Source organism: Equus przewalskii, chromosome 15, assembly GCF_037783145.1.
Source record: "Equus przewalskii isolate Varuska chromosome 15, EquPr2, whole genome shotgun sequence".
NCBI classification, from domain to species: domain Eukaryota; kingdom Metazoa; phylum Chordata; class Mammalia; order Perissodactyla; family Equidae; genus Equus; species Equus przewalskii.
Window position 1 is genome coordinate 84,830,435 of NC_091845.1, and position 22,198 is coordinate 84,852,632.

The 22,198-nt window shown below is 40.7% G+C and overlaps 1 protein-coding gene across 2 annotated transcripts; it reads left to right on the plus strand.

Moving 5' to 3' along the window:
- Window positions 1-499: 499 nt before the first annotated feature.
- SELENOT (selenoprotein T) lies at window positions 500-22,034 on the plus strand. 2 transcript variants are annotated; one of them, XM_070576337.1, is made up of 6 exons: window positions 500-753; window positions 13,948-14,058; window positions 14,842-14,968; window positions 16,790-16,877; window positions 18,845-18,998; window positions 19,501-22,034. In XM_070576337.1, exons 1-5 carry the CDS (start codon window positions 617-619, stop codon window positions 18,967-18,969), a joined length of 588 nt encoding a protein of 195 aa, XP_070432438.1. In that variant the 5' UTR covers window positions 500-616; the 3' UTR covers window positions 18,970-18,998; window positions 19,501-22,034. The 2 variants fall into 2 exon arrangements, 1 of the variants encoding a protein (XP_070432438.1); XR_011527245.1 differs by having other exon boundaries at window positions 513-753; window positions 18,898-18,998.
- The last annotated feature ends 164 nt before the right edge of the window (window positions 22,035-22,198 follow it).

Sequence of the window (22,198 nt, forward strand, 5' to 3'; positions counted from 1 at the left end):
CAATGAAGATCGTCAAAATGCCAGTAACTGTTAAAGATCGTTAATGAGCAAGGAAATTATTCACTTCCTGTATATAATTGAAACCTTCCAAAGGTCTTTTAAATTACATATATATATATATATATAAAATATATATATATATATATATATGTATATATTCTTTTAGGAGAGAGCAATACTGTAAGATCAAAAAGGCCACAGCAAGGGACCCAAAAAAAGTCACGGGGGCTTTCCCTCTAGCCCCCACGTCTGAATCAAGGCTGCTCAACAGGTGCTCCTAAGGGTCTCAGGCAGATAAATGTCCGAATTAATGAACTGGTAGGTAGAGCCCGGACGTGCCGGGACCGATGCTAACAGGCTCCTCTGACCGCCCCCTCGAGCCCCCCGCGGCCTGTCTCCCTCGCTCCATCCCCGAGCCCCAGCACACCGCTAAGATGGTGGCGGGACGGCGGACAGGTGCCCCCGCCCCGGGAGCGCGCTCCGGCGGCTGCGCAGGCGCACTCGGTCCCTCCCGCCCCGGCGGCTCGCGCCTGCGCGGTGGGGCGCCCTCGCGGCGCGGCTCGGCCTGCGGCGGCTGCAGTCTCCGTCCGCGGGCGGCCGAGGAGGCTCCGGCGCCATGAGGCTCCTGCTGCTGCTCGCGGTGGCGGCGTCGGCCGTGCTCCGCAGCGATGCGTCGGGCAGCCTGGGCGGCGTGCCCGGCAAGAGACTGAAGATGCAGTACGCCACGGGGCCGCTGCTCAAGTTCCAGATCTGGTGAGTCTGCGCCGCCGCCGCCGCCCCGCAGCGCCTCTGCCCGGCGCCTCTCGCTACGCGAGGCCCCGGCTTCGCGGCCTGGCGCGCTGAGCTGCCCGGGCCCGGACGAGCGGCGCCGCCGGCCGACTCCGCGCCTCCCCGGGCGGCCGGGCCGCGGGGCTCCGAGGAGCGCGGCCCGGGAAGGGGCGCGGAGGGCCAAACACGGAGGGGCGGCCCGGCGGGTGGCGGAGGGCCGAGGCGGGGAGAGGCCGCGCCCGCCCCGTCTGCGGCTCCCGAAGCGCCTCGGGGTGGAGCGGGTTGCCTGCGGACAACGTTCGCTCCCGGACCGCGGGATCGTCTTCGTGCCCTGCTCCGGCTCCCCGGGAGCTGCCCGCCCCGCACCTCCTCCTCCTTTCCGCTCGCCTACTTGTGCGTTCAGACAAATAGGCAAAAAAAAAAAAAAAAAAAAAAAACCCGAAACACACACCCGGCCGTTTTGGATCTTGTGCTGTGAGTGAGTTTGTCCTTGTAAGCAGAGCGGTGATGCGTGTAACGAGGTGACTGGGGTTGGGGAGGGTGTGAAAGGCTCAGATTAGAAGAAGAAACCAGAATTGTGAAACTGCGAAGCCAGAATCCTGTACCGCGCACGATGCCGTTTTTTCAGCATAGGATGGTCAGATCTGTAAATCTTCAGAGTCCCGACACTTTACAATGTTGGAGTATTGGTGTTGGCCATCATGCATTTAAATTAGCTTTTTCAAACGTCATTTATTAACGTGTGTACTAAAGTTTAGATCTTTCCACGTATCCAACTAGCTTTTTTGCTTAGTCTTTAAAGATTAGAAGGTGACAGATATTTTACCAACCTATGCATGTTGTTAAGGTTTAAATGTGATACTTTTGGACTTAAGTAGTTAAAGAAAGACTGCAGTTTCCGAGTTAGCTAATGTTTCTATTTCCTAGATGTTCCTAGATGTTTCTATTTCCTAATGTTTCTATTTTCCTAATGTTGGTTTCACTTGCGCTTTTCACACAGTGGCTCTTATCGGAATACTTGTCACAATAATTTAATAACTGTATCGTCCACCGAGGATATTCATAACAAAGTTTTCAAAATGTGTAAACAGATGTAACGAAGGGCATTCAGCTCTTCAAATTAAACTTTTAAAGAAGTGTTAAGTACTTCAGCTGAACTTTTTGATACTTTCTGGGTTTTTTTCTTTATGTACAAACTTATCCGAAAAGTCTAATAAAAGTTTTCTTTTGCATTCAAGGTGAATATTGAGTTTCTGGTTTTAGTAGAATCTCTTGAACATTCATTTGCAAGTGTGTTTGGGAAAGGAGAGGAAGCTAAGACAATTGAGGATAAATATGTGAAAATTCTTTTAATTCCATTTGAAATCTGAGTGCTATAAAATGCAGTTTTTCATTAATTACCACTATTAACAAAGGAGAGCTATTTTTACCTTCCCTCGCTTTTGTCTCTTATTATTTTGTATTTATTATGAGTACTGGTTCTTTAACTTTAGCTCAATATCACATCTGTTAATTGTACACCTTTTGTAATTGCTAATAGAAGAAAAGAGCGACATAACACAGGAATGGCATTGAAGGGAGAGAGATCAGGCATGCAAATAGCTTAAAACAAGCTTTGCTGGCCTGTGCTCATGTATTTTTTCAACAAATGTTCATTCACCACCTGCTTGTGCCAGGAGCTGGCAGACGCACGGGCCCGCGGGAAGCCTGCGGACCTGGCGCAGTCCCGCCCTACGCACCCAGTGTCTGCTTTGTCATGCCAGTTGATTCAGCAGCAGAATTAGATAAGTTTGATGACATTCAGTTCATATTTGGGGGAAAAATTTATCCTGCTTATTTGGACGTTTAAATACTGAACATAAGAAAGCAAGTTCTCTAATCAGAGCCTAAAATGAAGTGTCCTTGTTGCATTTTCCTTTCTCGTGATTTGTGTGTGTGAATATGTTCTGGCAGGTACTGTTCGGCGTGATCGTGTGTCTCCATGCTTTGTTTTGCCCTTATTTGTGGTCAGACCTACAGCATTTAATCAGTTGTTGCAGTTTAAAGAGATTACTGGTTACAACTCTCTAGTTAATTCTTGTTTGAACGTTTGACAAATGATTTACTAAGAATAGTACATTAAAGTTATGATTTCAAAACACAAGAATATAGCAAAATTTCCCAATTTTTGTTAATTTGAGAATCCACTGCTGTAATTTTAGGACAGCCAACTTGTAAAAGGAGTTTTAAGAGGTAAATGAAGCAACTACGACAAGAACAGCTTTCTTTAGATTTATACCAACTCGGCCTTCTTGGTATGGAGGCAAGAAAATAAAGACCTAAGACTGGTTTGGATGTTGATGCTGGTCAAGATTAGTAAAATGCTGAATTGAAGAAATCTGAGAAATTGTGAGTTAAAGAGATCCCGTTGCTTACTGTAGACTTAATATTTGCGTGTTCCACAAATATTGAGCACCTACTCCGTGCAAGCTCTTTGCTTGGTGCTGAGAATTCAATTCACTGCTCTCACAGTTACAGGCAAGAGCAGAAGGCAGTCGTTAATCCGTGGACAGCACACACAAAATTACCGTCAAGTGCTGCGAGGCAGCGTTGTATGAGAGAGACCTCATCTGGGGATCGGGGAAGCTTTTCATGAGGAAATGAACTCTGAACTGAAATTTTAAGGATAAGCTTGATTTAGAGAGAGCTTTCAAGCAATGGGACTAGCATGTTCAATGGCCTCGTAATAGGAGAGAACATAATTTCTTAAGGAGGCCACGCTACTGACCTCAAAGACCAGAGAGGTGGCACGATGCTGGAGGGTCTAGCCAGCCATGTTGAGTAAAGACTAGCTGGTATAATTGTGGAAAAGACCTTCAGGGGACGAAGAGTAGATGTGCAGAAACCGTGTAGGGGAGCTTTGGGGTTGCCCAGGCAAGAGACGGCAGAGCTTGGATCGAAAGGGGAGGTAGGAGTACAGAGTAAAGGGACAGGGTTAAGAGCTCTTTAGGAGATAAATTTAGCAGTTCTTGCTGAGGGATTATTACATATTTTGGGGGAAGGAGAGGCAGCATGGAGTGAGAGGTGTGAGAGATGACTCCTGAGTTCTGGAACGATGCTGTGCTAGTCACTGGAATGATGAACAATTAAAGGAGGCACATTTTATGGGGGTTTTTTTGGTGGGAGGGAAGGGTAAGATTCTGAATTTTTAAAACTGAAAGCATAGTAGCCAGGAGAAAATCCTACAAAGAAATTTTCCTTTCCTGAAAATAGCCACAGTAGCTGAAACTAAAAGTGTTGACTTTATTTCATGAAACCTTAGTTCCGATGGATTGTAAGATACACCATTGTTTTATATACCACTCAGAAGGAAAAAAATACTGCCGTTTAAATTGTGACACTAATGATTGTTAGATGAATCCTGATTATTTTTAAGTGCTAAATAGGAGAAGTGGACTTCTTGGAATCAGTGAAATACAGGAGTGATAAGAAGTTGGTGCAGACAGTGGGGTGGCAGAGTGTTACTAGGTAACAGAGTGGCGGCTACACTGCCACTGTTAGATTTTAAAAGTTCTGTTATGTTTACATAGAATTTAGTTATCATTTTGTTTTTGTGGGGTTTTTTTTTTTTTTACCATTTTAAACAACAAATAACTGCAGTATATGAGTACTGTGCACATAGTCGTTTCTACTTAATAATGAACAGAGTACTTTAGTTCAGAGCTTTTAGATGTAAGTAAAATGTGAATGGTTTTAAAGGTTTTACCTCCTTTTATGGAAAACTGAAACGTTGTTTCCCTGCACTTTGCCATTAAGGTAAGTGGTGGAAATCAAATTGAATATATTAGAAATACCAAGATAACCTCATGAATTTTGAATCACATAGGTACTGGCAAACGGTGCATTTACTGGACTAGCAGTTTGGAGGCCCAGGTTCCTATTCCATCTTGCCTCTTATCTTCTGAATGACTTTTGGGAAATTATTTAATCTCTTTAGCTCTCAGCTTGTTCATCTGTCAAGTGAGGATGTTGGTTGCATTCCAATTACCTCTAATATTCTGTTACTCTATTTTGTTCTCTTGGGGAGCTTAAAGGAAAGAAGTGAAAGCATGCATGTGTGTTTCATTCCTGTGGTCGTCACTTGAGTGTGGTTGGAGCCCTCCGTTTCTTTGATTGTCGCCCTGCCTGCTTTCCAGAAAGGGAAATCGTGGTTCACATCTCACGTTGCTTGGGGTGCAGCCTGGGATTGGCGAGGAGGAAGTCTTGCTGGTAGGTTTTAGCAAGACCTGCTGATGATCACGGCCTTGTTTTTTATGCTCTTTTTTTTCATGCCACTTGTTTTCCCCTTCTGTCAAGTTTTTAGGAAGATAGGAATTTGTTTTTTACAGTAACATTTGAAAACCAGTTGTCTGGTGGGAGAGACAGCTGTGTAAACAGTGTTAGAGTAAAACATTCTCCGTGTTCTAAGAGAAGTCATAATAGAGGGCTTTAAGAACCCAGAGGGAGGAAAGATTACCCATTCAGGGGGAGTTGGACGGCTTTGCAGACGAGGAAGTGAAATCTTTTTTTTTTTTTTCTTTTTTTGCCAGTTTTATTGAGAGATGATTGACATACATCACTGCATAGGTTTAAGGCGTACAGCATGATGGTTTGATTTACGTATATTGTGAAATGATCACCACAATAGTTTCAGCTAACGTCTGTCTTATATAGATACAATAAAAAGAAAAGAAAGAAAAAAGGAAGAGAAATTTTCTCCTTGTGATGAGAACTCTTAGGATTTACTCTAACTTTCCTCTGCTGTCGGCCCTGCGTATCCACAGGTTCGGTATCCACGGATTCAACCAGCCGAGATGGAAAGGCCTGTGATGGTTGCATCTGTGCTGAACATACAGTACAGTACTGTACAGACTTTTTCCTGTCGTTATTCCTGAAACAGTAAATAACTATTTGTGTAGCATTTGCATTGTGTTAGGGATTATAAGACTCTAGAGATGGTTTAAAGTCCACAGGAGGATGTACGTAGGGTACATGTATATCACACAGCAGTGTTGGGCATAGTCATCATGTCACATTGCATCCATGGGACTTATTTATCCGATAACTGGAAGTGTGTACTTTCTGACCTCCTTCACCCAATTTCCCCTCCCCTGGCCTCCCACCTCTCGTAACCACAAGTCTGATCTCATTTTCTATGAGTTACTTTTTTGGTTTTTGTTTGTTTGTTGTGGTTGTTTTTTCAGGGAAAGATTCACCCTGAGCTAACATCTGTTGCCAACCTTCCTCTTTTTTTTCCCCCTCCCCAAAGCCCCAGCACACAGTTGTATATCCTAGTTGTAAGTTGTTCCAATTCTTCCATGTGAGCCCCCGCGACAGCACGGCAACTGACAGATGGGAGGTATGGTTCCATGACCAGGAAGTGGACCAGGAAGTGAACCTGGGGCTACCGAAGTGCTGAGCACCCCGAACTTTAAGCGCCTTTAACCACCAGGCCATTGGGACTGGCTCTATTCTTTGTTCTTTTTAGATTCCATTTGTAAGTGAAGTCATACGGTACTTATCTTTCTCTGACTTATTTCACTTAGCATAATGCCTTCAAGGTCTGTCAAGGATTTCCTTGTTTTTTTTGTGGCTGAATAGCATTCCTGTGTGTGTGTCTGTGTGTCTGTGTGTCTGTGTATATACACCACGTTTTCTTTATCCATCTGTCCACTAATGGACACTAGGCTGTCTCCATGTCTTGGCTGTTGTAAATAACACTGCAGTTGAACGTGGGGTGCAGATATCTCTGAGTTGGTGTTTTCATTTTCTTTGGGTAAGTATCCAGAAGTGGAATTGTTGGATCATATGGAAGGTCTATTTTTAATTCTTTGAGGATCCTCCATACTGTTTTCCCCAGTGGCTGCACCAGTTTACAATCCCACCAGCAGTGCACAGGAATTCCCTTCTCTGCACATCCTACCAGCATTCCTTATCTCTTGTCTTTTTCGTGGCCACTCTAACAGGCGTGAGGTGATACTCATTGTGGATTTAATTTGCCGAGGAATTGAAATCTTGAAGGCTATGGGGAACTTGACCAGGGCTTACTCTAGAAAGAGCTTACAGGCTAAGGGAAGGACCTATGCAAGTGAATCCTGACGCAGCATGGAGGACCGGAGGGGACAGGAAACAGCAAGGCTGGAGTCACATAATCAGTTAAAAACCCCCAGCACAGTGTCACCTGCTGCCGTCTGTCAAGTGCTCATTATTATAATTTATTATTTGTAGCGTCTTTAGTGATGAGAACATTGGTAAATAAACCCTCAAAAGCTTTACTCTTTCAACTTAAAAAAATGACGATAGCTTTCTAGCTATGAAAATAATACGTTAATTGTGAAAATAATAAAAATGCATGCAGAAGAAAGTAAAAAATCCTTGTAACCCTCTATGAACATTTTGAAGAACCTCCTTCAGGCCAACTCTGCACAGACACACACTGTATTATGTAACTTTGTATCACTGAGTTCAGAGTTGTATGCTTTTTTTGAAATTTGCTTCCCCTCCATCACTTATCTTTTCATGTCAGTAAATATAGTTCTGCATCAGCAGGCATAGAATTCCATAAGATGATATTCTTTAATTTATTTAACCAGTGAACTTTTTGTTTATTTAACATTTAGGTTGGTCCTAATTTTTTCACAAAATTACTTAGATGAATATCCTCAAATATCTTGAGTACGTGTCCAATTATTTCCATAAACTAAATCCATAGAAATAAAATGTTATGGTTATGTCAAAGGGTATCCCATTTTAAATTTTGACATACAGTCATGTGCTACATAATGACGTCTGGGTCAGTGACGGACCACATATGCAACGGTGCTACCGTAAGATTAGTACCGCGTAGCCAAGGTTTGTAGTAGGCTCTTACCATCTGGGGTTGTGTAAATGAGCTCTGTGATGTTCACACAGCAATGAGGTCCCTAATGACACTTTTCTCAGAACACGTCCCCATTGTTAAGTGATGCCTGACTGTAGTTAGTTAATACTCCTGCTGAAAGGTCTTAAAGTAGGTTGAGTTTTTGAAATTTTCTAGTTTATTGCAGTGTCATCAAAGAATGTGACATTTGCCGTTCTTACTGGGCTTTCTTTGTGAGCTAACGTAGGGGGTCGATTGTTGTAAATGTTCTGTGGGCTCTCAGAGGATATTTTCTATGGGGAAGAAACTGATGTATCTCTAAAATCTGTCTATTCATGTACTATTGACATCTTCCGTAATTTTTGTTTATTATTCATATTCTATCACTGATTCAGTTTTCCACTCATCAATTTTCTTCTTTAATGCCTCAAAATATATTTTTAATTTTGCTTTTTGGTTTTGAGATCTTTGGCAGTCCTTCCGTAACTCTGATCATCCTTTTCTTTTGCTTCTTGCAGCATATTTTTGGGTCTGGGCTCTTACTTTGAATCTTCTGTTTGCTGTTTCTGCTCTTTCGATTTGTGACCTTTTTTTCCACAATCCCTCAGGTATTTTTCCTTCTGTTTCTCTTCCCAGTTTCTCAAGCAAGACAAGAGAAATAGCTTCAGATATTATCAATTGTTGAACTGTATCCTCTCCATTTGACTGTTACCAGCTCACTCTCTTCTTCGTTAGAATGTTGCCAGCTCCAGAAGAGCATAGACGTTTGTCTGTTTTGCCTGCTGCTTGTTGTCTCTAGAGCCTAGAACAGTCCCTGTCGTCAGTGTTTGTTGAGAAAGTGAGCACAGTCTGCTGCAGTTCACTGCGCGTGGCCCTGAGATAGCCTGTCTTCCTTGTCCCCCCTTTAAATTCCTACCTGGAGTAGAGATGGATAGCTCCTGAGACTCTTCCTTTCTGGTAGGTTTTTCCCTGCTCGGCCTCTGCTTCAGTGTGGTGGCTGTTAAGCATAGAGTGTGATACCTGTGAAACTTCGGTTTTGCACGTTCTCTGCATCAGTAACCCTCCTGGCCTGAGCTCCGTGCCTCTGCTGGGGGCCAGACTTCCCGAATTCATCCTGCTCCCCGAGGCCTCTTCCTGCTGCTTTGACACCCCGACACACCCTCACTGCTTACCTTGTGGGGTGATTTTTTTCCCTAAGATTCCTGGCTTTTTTGTTGATTTTATTATAACATCACATGAAATCAGTGTACAACCAAGTAAAATACAAGACAGACAGGAGAGCAATAAGCAGAACAGCCGAGACACGTCTCTAGTTTGGCCAAGGAATTAGCATAGAACACACTATGTTTTATTTTTTATCAGTCTCTCTAACAGTTTATAAAAATGCACTGAGGGTGAATTTTATGGCATGTGGATTGTACCTCAGTTTTTAAAAATATATTGAAAAGAATAAAAGCACGAAGTCTTATATGAAGTATTTTAAGATGAGACAAAGAAATTACACAATGGAATGTCACCAAATTTATGGGTAAGTCACCATTTCTGGAATGCCTTTATCAAGCCACCTTTATTGAGTAGCTATATACCTTATAAATCTGTTAATAAAAAATGCTTTCCAGAGTAAAAAGATAAAATTCTTTCCCCAGGAAGAGCTGAGGAACTTACGCAACTTATAAATTCTTGATGGAATAGTCTACAGCAAAAGATGTCCTGAAATGTTATGCCAAAGGTATAGGGAAACCAGAAGCCAGTGACCTCAGGAATAAGACACAAAGAATGAAGAGAATAAACACATCGTTAATTGAACCTTAGGTTTATCAGATCTTTGGAATAAACTCAGTAAAGAAGCCAGGAACCTTAGAAGCCATTTGAGTGTGTGTGTGTTTTACTGTGGTGGCTGCTGTCGTGCTCCCGGAGTGAGGGGCTGGAAGCAGGCCGCTGGATTTCACGTACCACGGTTCCAAACCTGACAAGCTGATACCTCTTTAGTGCCGTTTTTACACCTTTTACAAAAGCTGAGCAAGTTCTAGCCCACATTTTGATCTTCAAAGTGTATGAGTACTTCCTGTTTGCAGGGTTTTTTTGGCTGCTGCTTTTTTATTTTGGTAAAATATACATAACATAAAATTTACCATTTTAACCATTTTTTTAAAGATTGGCACCTGAGCTAACATCTATTGCCAATCTTTTTTTCTTCTTCTTCTCCTCAAATCCCCCCGGTACATAGTTGTGTATTTTTAGTTGTGGGTCTTTCTAGTCGTGCTATGTGGGACGCCACCTCAGCATGGCCTCACGAGCTGTGCCGTGTCCATGCCCAGGATCCAAACCCATGAAACCCTCGACTGCCGAAGCGGAACGCGCAAACTTAACCGCTCAGCCACAGGGTCGGCCCTTAGCCATTTTTTAAGTGTACAGTTCTGGGACATTAAGTTGTTTGCAGTCTTTTAAGAAAACATTTATCAGATTAGTCTGTTCACTCCCTGAATGTCTTGTCTTTTGTGTGGTTTATAGAGTACCTTGTTCAGATTTCGTCGCTCACAGCTCTTAGAATGGGCAGTGCCGACAAGTGCCTGTTACTGCTTTGCCTGCTGAACAGAGCAGGGAGAAATGACGTTTACATCTGAAAACGCGGTTTTCACTCATCACCGAGCTGTTGGACTGGTCAGTGCTTTGGAAAGTCAGAAAGCATAGTATTTACAAAATATCTTCCTGATTTTCTTGGTACAGCGAGGGGGAAATACTAGTTGAAATTCTTGGAATGCAAGTAGCGGAAACCCACCTGAATTTGTTTAAACAACACATTTGGAAATGCATTTAAAAATTGCTACAGCCGTGGTATTAGAATCCAAAGGCAGGACTACAGCAGGGCCTCAAGACCGGCTGGAAGGGAAAGTGGGAAGTCTGAGGAGACTTCCTTCACCCTTCCGCTGGTTCACATCTGTGCTTTCTCGGTAAAATGCACTTCGTTTTTCTTTCTCTGAAAGTTGACTTCTCGCCTCGGTCCTTTTGAAAGATTACCACTCTCCTCTACCCACAACAGTTAAATGTTTTCAGTCTCCTGAAATGTTAAAAGTTCACCTGCATGGAGATAGTTACTTCTTAAGATCCCAGTTCTTCATTTTTAGAGAGAACTCAAGCCTTCCTGTCACAGGTTCGCTTTTCTGGAACATCAGTTCTGGCAAGGAGTTAGATCTCATTGTGTAAATAGGATCCAATCCTGTGTGTGGGTGACAGGACAGTTGGAGGGGAGGTGACTGTGAAGAAAAGGGGAAAGTGAGTTCAAGAGATGCTAAAAATAGAAATCACAGATTTTTATTTCATAACAGTAAATGTCTGAGATGTTGCCCGGTTTTCTCATAATAAGGAGATGTGAGAGACTGGGGTTTGTGATAGGCTCAAGGTTGATATCCGGAGGCATTTAAATACGATCGGGGGCGGATATAGTCTAGAAAAGGCAAAAGTGGGATGCTTGGCACCATGAATTAGGAGAGTGAAAACAAGATGGACTTAAAAAAGCATAGAATTGATTTGAAATGGTTAGCATGGACAAGGGATTTTTCTGTATTTTCTAAATTTCCTTTCTATCTTCTAATTCGTATGCAAATTCTTTCTTTTAGAAAAGTATTGTGTGAAAAATATTTTAAACTGAGCAATTTCAGAAGTTAGCTCCATATAGTAAGATATTTTTGTATCACTAGAAAGAGACTTGCAAAGTGATTAGGACTTCAATTTAAGATTTCTTCTCAGAGTTTCAGTTTACTTCTTGAGGACGTTTGGTCCAGGAGCAGCAGGACAGGCAGCTGCTGCAGCATATTTTCAGCATGTTCGCATATTTCTGTGTTGGAGGTCCGCTGGACGTTGTAGGTTCACTCATTGACCTGGAAGGAATGGACTGAGTTGAAAGAGCCGAGTGTGCTGGGAGAGGCGGAATGATTCCTGGCTTGTTACCACATGTGCCTTTAATTTAACATTCTGCCCACCTCGGTAAACACTGGGTATGTTTTATTTCACAAAACGTCTGTCAGCAGTAGTGGCTGCTGTTTCAAAACAGGAAATTGTTTTGGGGAAAATGATTATATAGGAAAAACTTAGTTCTTTTTTCTTCACAAGACTAGAGGCAAATATAGGGAGGAAAGTTTACTTATGTATTTATAAATGTGTCTAAAAGTATGTTGTGTCAGTCTTATAAACCGCTTATTTTTCAGAAATAAGAAAGGTACCTTTTTAAAAATTTTTTATTGAAATATAATCGACAAGCATTATATTAGTTTCAGTTGTACAACGTAATGATTCAATATTTGTATATTTTGCAAAATGATCACCACACTCAATCTAGTTAAGATCCGTCACCATACATAGTTACAAATCTTTTTTCTTGTGATGAGAACTTTCAAGGTCCATTCTCCTGGCTTCTTTCAAATATGAAATACAGTGCTATTAGCCATGGTCACCATGCTGTATGTTACATCCCCATGCCTTATTTGTTTTGTAACTGGAAACTTAAAGAAAGGTACAGTTTCAGTGTCCTTTTTGGATTTCAAGATTGGAGGCTGACTCTGTTTGGAGTTTGATGCAGAGATCTGAGACTCAGCTGAAGAGTTGGGACTAGAACTGAGGATGGAGTTAGGCTTCTGAGCATAGTAGCCAGAGAAGCAGGTACCAGGAGGCGTCTGATCCAGAGTGTTGCCGCGCACAGACGCACCTCTCCAGCTAGGCCTCTCAGCGCTTCCCTTGGCGAGGGATTGAAACTCCCAGAGCAAATATGAGGGATTTGTTGGGGCCCGCAGTCTTGGTTCTCCCAGAAGGAAAGTCTATGCTGTCTTCCTGGAAGAACCTCAGAGATCTCTGCCAGCAGGAGGCCAGCTATGTGGGTACTGGATTGTGGCGTTGCTGGCAAAGGGAACTTGCTTCCTGGACACAGGGAGGATGGCGCTTGCATCATTTAACTGTTGGGTTGAGGTCTAGTGGAAAGGGTCTGGATCCCCAATCACAAAGTCTCTGGCTTAGTCTCAGCCCTCTAACCCATTTTGAGTTGGTATTTGTGTATGGTGTAAGATAGTGGGCTAGTTTCATTCTTTTGCCTGTGGCTATCCAGTTTTCCCAACACCATTTGTTGAAAAGACTGTCCTTTACCCATTGTGTATTCTTGTCTCCTTCATTGTCAATTACTTGACCATATATGTGTGGGTTTTTTCCTGGGCTCTCCATTTGGTCCCATTGATCTATGTATCTGTTTTTATGCCAGTACCGTACTGTTTTGATTACTATAGCTTATTAATAGAGTTTGAAATGAGAAAGTGTGGTGCCTCCACCTTTGTTCTTTCTCAAGATTGCTTTGCCTATTCCGGGTCTTTTGTGGCTCCATACAAATTTCACTGTTGTTTGTTCTATTTCTGTGAAAAATGCCATTGAAATTTTGGTAGGGCTTGCCTTGAATCTTTAGGTTGCTTTGGGTATTATAAACATGTTAACAACATAAATTCTTCCGATCTATGAACATGATATATTGTTTCATTTATTTGTGTCTTCTTCAGTTTCTTTCATCAATGTCTTAAAGTTTTCAATGCATCTTTTTTCCCCTATAAATGCGCTCTGGTGGCATATTTCCCTTTTGTTGCTTGGGCAGCGTATTATCACACGCTGTTTAGTTGTTCAGAGATTTTAGTGGAGATGATTGGAGACTGTCAACTGAATTTCTGGAGTAATGATACGGATTGCTGTCATATTACTAAAAATTATCTTCCCAGTCTTGGTTTTTCTTTGCAAAGTAGAATCAAATTATGGAGTCAGAGTGAATCTAAGAGCGAGTGACGTTTCTTTGGTCGTGATTGAGAGGCAGCTTGGCCAGCTTAAGGGCTGCGTGGGGATAGCAAGCAGTTCCATGTCTGGTGGTTTTATACTTCCTGTGCCCCACTTTTGAAAGTCCCTATTACAGATGAATAAGAGTTATTTTCATTTCAGTGTCTATACAGTGATTGATACTCAAAAAGAAAGGCATTTTGATTTGAGAGCTCAAAATGTGCTGCCATAAATGAATGGGTATTTCCTGCTGTCCAGCAATAACCCAAGTCTAGAGTTGAATGTTCTCATGGAAGGATTTCCTTGGGCAGGAGTAACTTAACTATGTGGAATTTGTGAAAAACGTCCATGTCCCTGTCATCCAGCATGAATCATTTTTAATTTGTGACTGTTCTTGAGAAACACTTTGAATCTTGGTAATGTATTTTAGGCTTTGTGTAACTGCAACATAAGTCTAGCCATGTTCTAAACGACTTACCGGAAGCACGTTTATTTTTCTGCAGTGTTTCCTGAGGGTACAGGCGGGTGTTTGAGGAGTACATGCGGGTTATTAGCCAGCGGTACCCGGACATCCGCATTGAAGGAGAGAATTACCTCCCTCAGCCCATATATAGGTAAGTAAATTTCACTAACTTAAAAAGGAATTTTTAAGTGAATTTTTTTTACTTTTTTGAATAAATTTTGTGAATTAGTTCAGTTAACTTTCCTTGATTATTATGATTTCTTTAGTTGATTATAATATTCAGAGAACACTGTTTTATAAATAGCAAGTTTATTTGATCCAAATACAGAATTTTTCTGTAAGAAGGAAAAGAGGAGGATCATTTCAGAGACGGCAATCCTTCTAAAGATGTGTTTTCTTATGTAATTTTTATTGTGGAAATAGACCAAGAACTCCCAAATGTTCTAGAAAGTCAATGGTATAAAATTATGTACTGTTAAAATAATAGTTTTTTTATTTTATTTTTTTGTTTTTCTTTTGGTGAGGAAGATTGACCTTGAGCTAACATCTTTGCCAGTCTTTCTCTATTTTGTATATGGGACACTGCCACAGTATGGCCTGACGAGCAGTGTGCAGGTCTATGCCCGGGATCCGAACGAGTGAACCCAACCACTATACCACTGGGTCGGCCCCCCCCCAAATAATAATATTTTTAAAGGCCATTGCTATATAATTTTATAAGTTAATCTTTGATTGATTTAGAAGATATTAAGCGTTTTTGTTTTAAAACCACACAATAAACTTTAGTTACCATCTTTTTCAAATGCTAGTTATAGTTAGTAATGTTTGGATTTGGTGTCTAGAAAGTGTCCATACACATACACTTGAGTTAGGAAATTTTGAAGTAGATGAGAAATTGTGGCTTCTGATGAATTTGTTTCTTTTCTTTTGATAGACACATAGCATCTTTCCTGTCAGTCTTCAAACTAGTGTTAATAGGCTTAATAATTGTTGGCAAGGACCCTTTTGCTTTCTTTGGCATGCAAGCTCCTAGCATCTGGCAGTGGGGCCAGGAAAATAAGGTATGTAACGTAATAGCTTTGCCAGCTGGAAGTTTTTAGTTTGTCAATGAAAATGTTTCAGTGGATTTTTTTTAAGTACTTGTTGCCAATTCACCTGTTTACGTGTATTGTTTCAACTGCAACCACTTTTTATCACTGGGAAGGCACTTGACCTGCCTTGGACTTAGTTTCCATATTTGTGTATTAAGAATGATTAAATCTTACCTTTTGGGTATTTGAAGGATAGGGAGGTGTGTGGTAGAACCTGGGCATGAAGTAATTTAATATCTGACTTTGATTATACAACTTAGGCCAAACCGTATTCAGCAATACATAATACAGGGGTTTTCTACCAACTGAGGTGAGTATTAATGGGTTTAGTCACATTAAAAATGGGATTTCCACTGGTTTGTTCTTATCCAAACTCTGTTTTTATTATTTGTCCTTTGACTTTTCTGCTCATGGGGAATCTGTTTAGCGAATAACTGAAACAATCAATTTAAATATACGTGAGGATCTTGTGCTGTCTCTTCTTTTATAGGATCTTGCTGCAGCAAACATTCTAGATCTCTCTTTCCTCTGTTTTACTTAAAATCATCTTTTCTGGAGGGTCCACCTTTCTACTGTGAGAAATAGGACTAATTTTTATTTCTCTCTTGAGAGGTAAAGTGAGATGAGATTGCTTGGGTTGCCTTCTGAGAAGCGTCCTCTCGGAGTCCTGTGTGGTCTTGTCCTTGGGTGCTGGGCCGAGAGAGCTGTCAGCTGGCTCCCACGCAGCTGTAGTTCTTTTTCTTAGGGAACCACTGACCTCCAGTAGCAGGCGAGGCTTTTTAACGTAAACACCCTCAGGTGCTCACTCAGTGCCGTGTGTCTGTACCCTGTCACTAACAAAATACCGATTGCATAGGATTAAGAATTGGAATTTAAGAACTTATTGATAATGTTTTGGGCTATATTCATTAATTCTGGTAATTCCAAATTATCTTTAGTGCATATTACTTCCATAGACATAGAACTGTTGTTGACATGCCTGAAAGCTGTCGCTTTTATGACACTTCCTTGTGCATTGTGCCCATGAAAGTAGACGTATATTCCCGAATGCTAGGGTAACCTCTATGAAATCAGAGCCCTCCCAGCTCAAGTGGGACTGGGGCAGGGGAAGGGGGCGCGGAGCTCTTTCTCATCTGCTATTGGCATTTTGACTGATTTGTGTGAAACAGCTTGCTGTGAATTAACATCCTCACTACACGCTACTTTTAGTCAGGTGATTTTGTTAAATTAAAACCTTTCTGTCCAGCAAGGAGCTTCTAGTCTCTTGGGAGGGTATAGGTTTACCTTCAAAATGTGAATGACTGTAGTTTAATATGCCAGTGCTTTTGAACCTACTTTTTTTTCTTAGTTTGACTTAAAATGATTTGTTTGGAACATGGACAGGTTGGAGTGAATACCTGGAGTTGCTGATTATTGTATGACTAGTCTCTTGTGAATTTGTACATTATGTTATAAAAACAGTGAAATATACCCTTCTTATTCTGATATTCTTTTGTTTAACTTACTAAGGCTATTATGAGATCTCTAGAAATTCTATCTCTATGTTGTGGATATCATATATAAGTTCTTCAGTGTGTATAGAGCTGTGAATTAATGTTGCATTTTTCTTGTTCTGGTACATTATCTGAACGTAGGGAATAGCCGTAATAATTTGTATAGAAACTTTTCAAGTAGATTAAGCAATTACCAAATAAATGAGACTACATACTTAAAGATTACTGTCTTAAGATGTCATGTTGTTTTGATTTCACCGTGACTTTGCCTGTCGTCCTTACTTGCACTTTCTCGTAGGTCTATGCGTGCATGATGGTGTTCTTCCTGAGCAACATGGTTGAGAACCAGTGCATGTCGACAGGCGCATTTGAGATAACCTTCAACGGTGGGTTCTGCGATAATTTAAAAGACGTATAATGAACGTCAGGCTTTTCTATGTTTCATAATATGCTAAATTATCTCTTTATATGGTCCTCACCTACTCCTGTGGCTTTAGAATAACGCTTGTGTGATGACCTCTGAGTATAGAGCTCTCGAGAGCTCTAGACCTCTCTTCTCGGGCTCTACCCAGGAATCTTAAGCATTACCCACTCCCAAACTGTTGATTCCCTCAGCTTCCTGCAATTCTTGTATATTCCAGTTTGCTCTTTCTCTGGCATTTCTCGTTTATTTAATGGCACAAGTATCATTCTACACAGTTGCCCATGTCGGAAACCTAGGATAACATCACTTTCTCCCTTACTCTCCATATATAGTGGATTACCAAGCCTTCTCGATTGTACCTTCTATATTTCTTTTTTTTTTTTTAAGATTTTATTTTTTCCTTTTTCTCCCCAAAGCCCCCCGTACATAGTTGTATATTCTTCGTTGTGGGTCCTTCTAGTTGTGGCATGTGGGACGCTGCCTCAGCGTGGTTTGATGAGCAGTGCCATGTCCGTGCCCAGGATTCGAACCAACGAAATACTGGACCGCCTGCAGCAGAGCGCGCCAACGCAACCACTCGGCCACGGGGCCAGCCCCACCTTCTATATTTCTTAAAAATCTACTTATAGGGGCCAGCCTGGTGGCACAGTGGTTAAGTGCGCATGTTCCACTTCGGCGGCCCGGGGTTCACTGGTTCAGATCCTAGGTGCAGACATGGCACTGCTTAGCAAGCCATGCTGTGGTAGGCGTCCCACATACAAAGTAGAGGAAGATGGGCACAGATGTTAGCTCAGGGCCAGTCTCCCTCAGCAAAAAGAGGAGGATTGGTAGCAGATGTTAGCTCAGGGCTAATCTTCCTCAAAAAAAAAAAAAATCTACTTATATTTATCTTCATTGCCACCACCCTAGTCCAAGCCACAATTATCTTGTTACCAACCTCTAATACATTCTCTAAACCAGAGGTTGAGAAGTAAGTCCCATGAGCTAACAGTGATTTTTTTGTGACACGTGGAAGTCATGTGAAATTCACATATCTGTGTTCATACCTAAAGTTTTCAGTTTCATCAACGAAAAATTTGTGGAAATTTTCTCTCTAGTTATAAGTACCTATACAATATCCTTGATTTTACCTCTTACTCCATACAGCCTAAAGTATTTACTATCTGGTTTCTTACAGAGAAATTTGTTTGACACCTGCTCCAAACAGTACAGTGATTTTTTTTAATGTGCATTTCATCGTGTTGCTACAGTGCCTCAGATTCATTGAGTCACTTTACTTTGTTCTCTAGATAATGACCAGACTACTTAACCTGGCCAAAAGGCCTGCATGATGTAGCCTGGGGAATCAGATCATGGCCCTGTGGACCGTATCCCCTGCTGCCTGTTTTGTAAATAAAGCTTTATTGGAACACCCCATGCCCATTCATTCACGTATCGCCTGCTGCTGTTTTCAGGCTACAGTGAGTGTTGAGTAGCTGTGGCAGACTGTATCTTGCTGAGCTGAAAATGCTTGCTCTCAGGCCCTTTGCAGTTTGTTGACCCCTCCTCTTGTCCCTGCTCACCTCTCCGGCCTCTCTTGTACCCACTCTCCTCTGTATTTCAGCCCTCTCTCACTTCTGATAATACCTCCTCTCAGTTTTAAGAATACCGCTCATTTTTAATAATAAGTGCAAAGGCTCCTTTCTTCTCTCTCATATGTCAGCATCTTCTAGTTTTAATTCTTAGTACACAATTGTGCTTTTGTAGCTATTTATGTAGTGCTTTTTGTATTTCCCCTTCTATAATGTAAACTCCATAAAAGGAAGAACCTTAATTCTTTGGCTCACTTTTATGTCCCCAGCTGTGTACATAGACAATAAATATTTGTAGGATGAGTATCTTACAGAATCATCTTTAATTTTGGGGGGGTGCTACCGCGTATTTTTATAGATGTACCAGTGTGGTCTAAGCTGGAATCTGGTCACCTTCCATCCATGCAACAGCTTGTTCAAATTCTGGACAATGAAATGAAGCTGAATGTGCATATGGATCCAATCCCACATCATGGATCATAGCCCCACCTATCAGCACTGAAAACCCTTTTGTAAGTAGTTTAAAAATATAGTAACTACATATCGGTACCAGTTCTTATCACGAATCAGCAAGATTCTAGATATTACATGTTATCACTTGAGTTTCCAACTTGAGATTTAACAGATGGATGTTTTGTTCATTAAAATTTATAATTGATCAAGAGAGTTTGGACCTGCCAAAATGAAGTGAGATTGTGCTAATAATTTTATCTTCAAGGCTTAGTAACTGGGCCTGTAACATCACTTTTTGGCTGTGAACTCTTAATGGCCAGAATTGGTATATTGTGCTAGGATGTTTATATACGTAGCTTCTCCTTGCCATCAAGTAACTAGTTCCTAAGAGTGTGCAAAGTCTTTTTAACAGCTCAAGATGGAAAATTTATAAGCAAATGTGTGAACCTGGAGAAGTGAGCGTTAGTTAACTTCTGCTTAGCAGAGATGTTCTGATCGATGAGTTGATTTTACAAGAGTAGATTTTGAAATAAAACTTTCTTTTTTCTGTGTCTCTTTCAGACATTAAGGGACTTTTGCAAGAGCAGCGTGGCTGACAGTATGAAGGCCTGTACTGAAGACAGCAAGCTGTTAGTACAGACCCGATGCTTTCTTGGCAGGCTCGTTGTACCTCTTGGAAAACCTCAATGCAAGACAGTTTTTCAGTGCTGGCACATTTTGGAATTCTGCACATTCGTGGAGTGCAATAATACTGTATAGCTTTTCTTTGTCTTCCCCAAATCCACTCAGTTAATAGTTTTTAAAAAATGTAGACATTGCGGCTTATACCTTTTTTCTTAGTCATATTTTAAAAAGTAGAAAATTGAGTTACAATTTGATTTCTTTTCAAAGATGTCTGTTAAATCTGTTGTGATTTTATATGAATTTTCCCTTTTTATAGTTTAAAATCAATCATCTGGGGATTACACCTGAAGTTCCCAAAATACTTTATAAGAGTTTATCAGACATCTTTAATTTGGTCATGTCAAATTTATATAGTTTTCAAAATACTGCAGATTGTGAACAGTGCATTATACAAGATTATGGGGGGAAATCTTATATCCAGAGTACTCTACCAGTTTGTGTGTATGTGTGTGTGTGTGCGTGTGTGATTACTAGAGAATTACTAAAAGACCAACCGCTTTTTAAATCCTTATGTAGTTCAAGTGTCTTGCCTTGACCAGTCTAATGAGTTGATTAACTTGGCCTTTATACTTAACTCAATAAAAAACTAAGCAGATGGAAGTTAAATAAAAAGTTTGAGTTTTTTGCCCAGCGTACCTGTTAACATTATATTTAACAGTCTGCCTAAATTTTTGTTTTTGACCTGCAGATAAATAATTTGATAAGGGACGCACTTTAGATTCACACACAAATAATAGATCATTTACCATTTTTAGGATAATTGAAACTTGCCTCACTAAGGGAAGTTCAGTGGAACCTCATTACAACATTAATATTAGGAGAATGGAGATAACTTGTCTAACATATATCAATTTTATTATATTTGAGGAAGAAAATTGAAAAAATTTTTATTCAGTGAATTTACTATCTTTCAGAGTTCTATAAAGATAGTTTAAAAAAAAACAATTTCAGTTGATAAAGACTATAAGAGTACTTTAGCAGAAATAGGACCACAATGTAGAAAATCAGTCATATAGCAACAGTCATACTTCAGCTTCCATATAGGACTAGAAGTGGTAGGTGTAGATTTTTTACTGGCAGTAAAGGGATTTGAGGAAAAGTTAGGAGATAATTCAGCACTGGGTCCACCACTGTGTACTTGGTGTGTCACCGTGTATGTGTTGACTGCATGTCGTAATGATCATGATTGTGAACATACTATAATCTCCAGCTGACAGGAAGTCAGTCTAATCAGTCACTGCAGAGAATTGATTCACCGGCTTGTCCTTCTCCTAAAGACTGCGCAGCTGTTCCCTGAGTTCGTGCAGTGGCGAGAGTCCGTGCAGTGTAAGCTGGAAGTTCCTTAGAGGTTATTATTCAAGCGTGGTAACACTTTGTTATCTGTGACTAGGGCTTAAACCTTGTTAACTCGATTGGTACCAGCGCAGACTCCTGTCTTCTGCAAGTTGAACACATTGCCCAGTGTGTCAGGTCTTTTCTTCAGCTGAGGGACGTTCCACTGGTGACAGCCTTTGGCATTTAGCCCTTCCAGCCTTGAGCCTTGGACGTTCCCTGATATCTGACAGGTCAGCCATGGTGAACCTGAAACTCGAGGCTAGCTTTTTCCATGTATGCCTGGGGTGAATAAGTTTTCTTTTGGAGAATAGCTTTAAGTGGCTTAGACTCTGATAAAAGCTGTTTTGTTGACACTCATCCCAATATTGTTGATTTCTCTTTGGCCATATTTAAATCTAGGATTTAATTGAGTCTAGTGAAAAAATTAGTGGGAAGCATGAATATAAAAAAGAAAATTTCAGGAAAAAGGGAAAGTTAAAACAAAACTATTTAGAATGTAGTTTTACTATATTCCTAACATTTCAAAATTTATTCGTTGCTTACAAATTGATGTGGCTCTGTAGTTTATAAATGTCTGTGTGCTGTATTACTTAGAAGACCATAGAACATGACAGCAAGTTGGCTAATGTTATTGGAGTTTTATTGCAGTTGCTATTGTGGAAGAAATTATTTGTTATGTTAATAAAAAAGTTGGCGAAACATGGCTTTATACATCAGTATCAAGATGTGCAAGATAAATTTGCTTTCAGATTATAAATGCATTGTTTACTTCCGGCACTTAGCGTTGTGGCAACAGGAGTTGGTCACCCTTTACCACTCTGAAAACATAACAGAGTCCAAATGATGATTCTTTCTTGTTTTGAACGTTTTTAGTTTGGGACCTCAATTGGTTGGCATTTTATCATTGTCATAATTTTAAATAATTCAGATTTTTAAAATAGCCTACACAATTTTTAAGCATGATTTGATATCTAATACTAAGGTTTTTTTTAAATCTTTTGAGAGAAATGTGAGGAATTGTAAAGTTTGGGGCTTTACCTCCCTAGCATTGTTAAAATAAACTTTTATTAAGCTGATGTGAAAGGAACCCCTCCTTTGTGGAATTAAATCTGTGCTAGAGCACTTTATATGATAACTGTATTTAGGAAATTTTATGTTGTAAAATTGTTGTCATCAAATAATATATTTACTTTCTAATAGCTGCTTAAACCAACCAGTGCTGGCACCCCGGGTCGCCCCT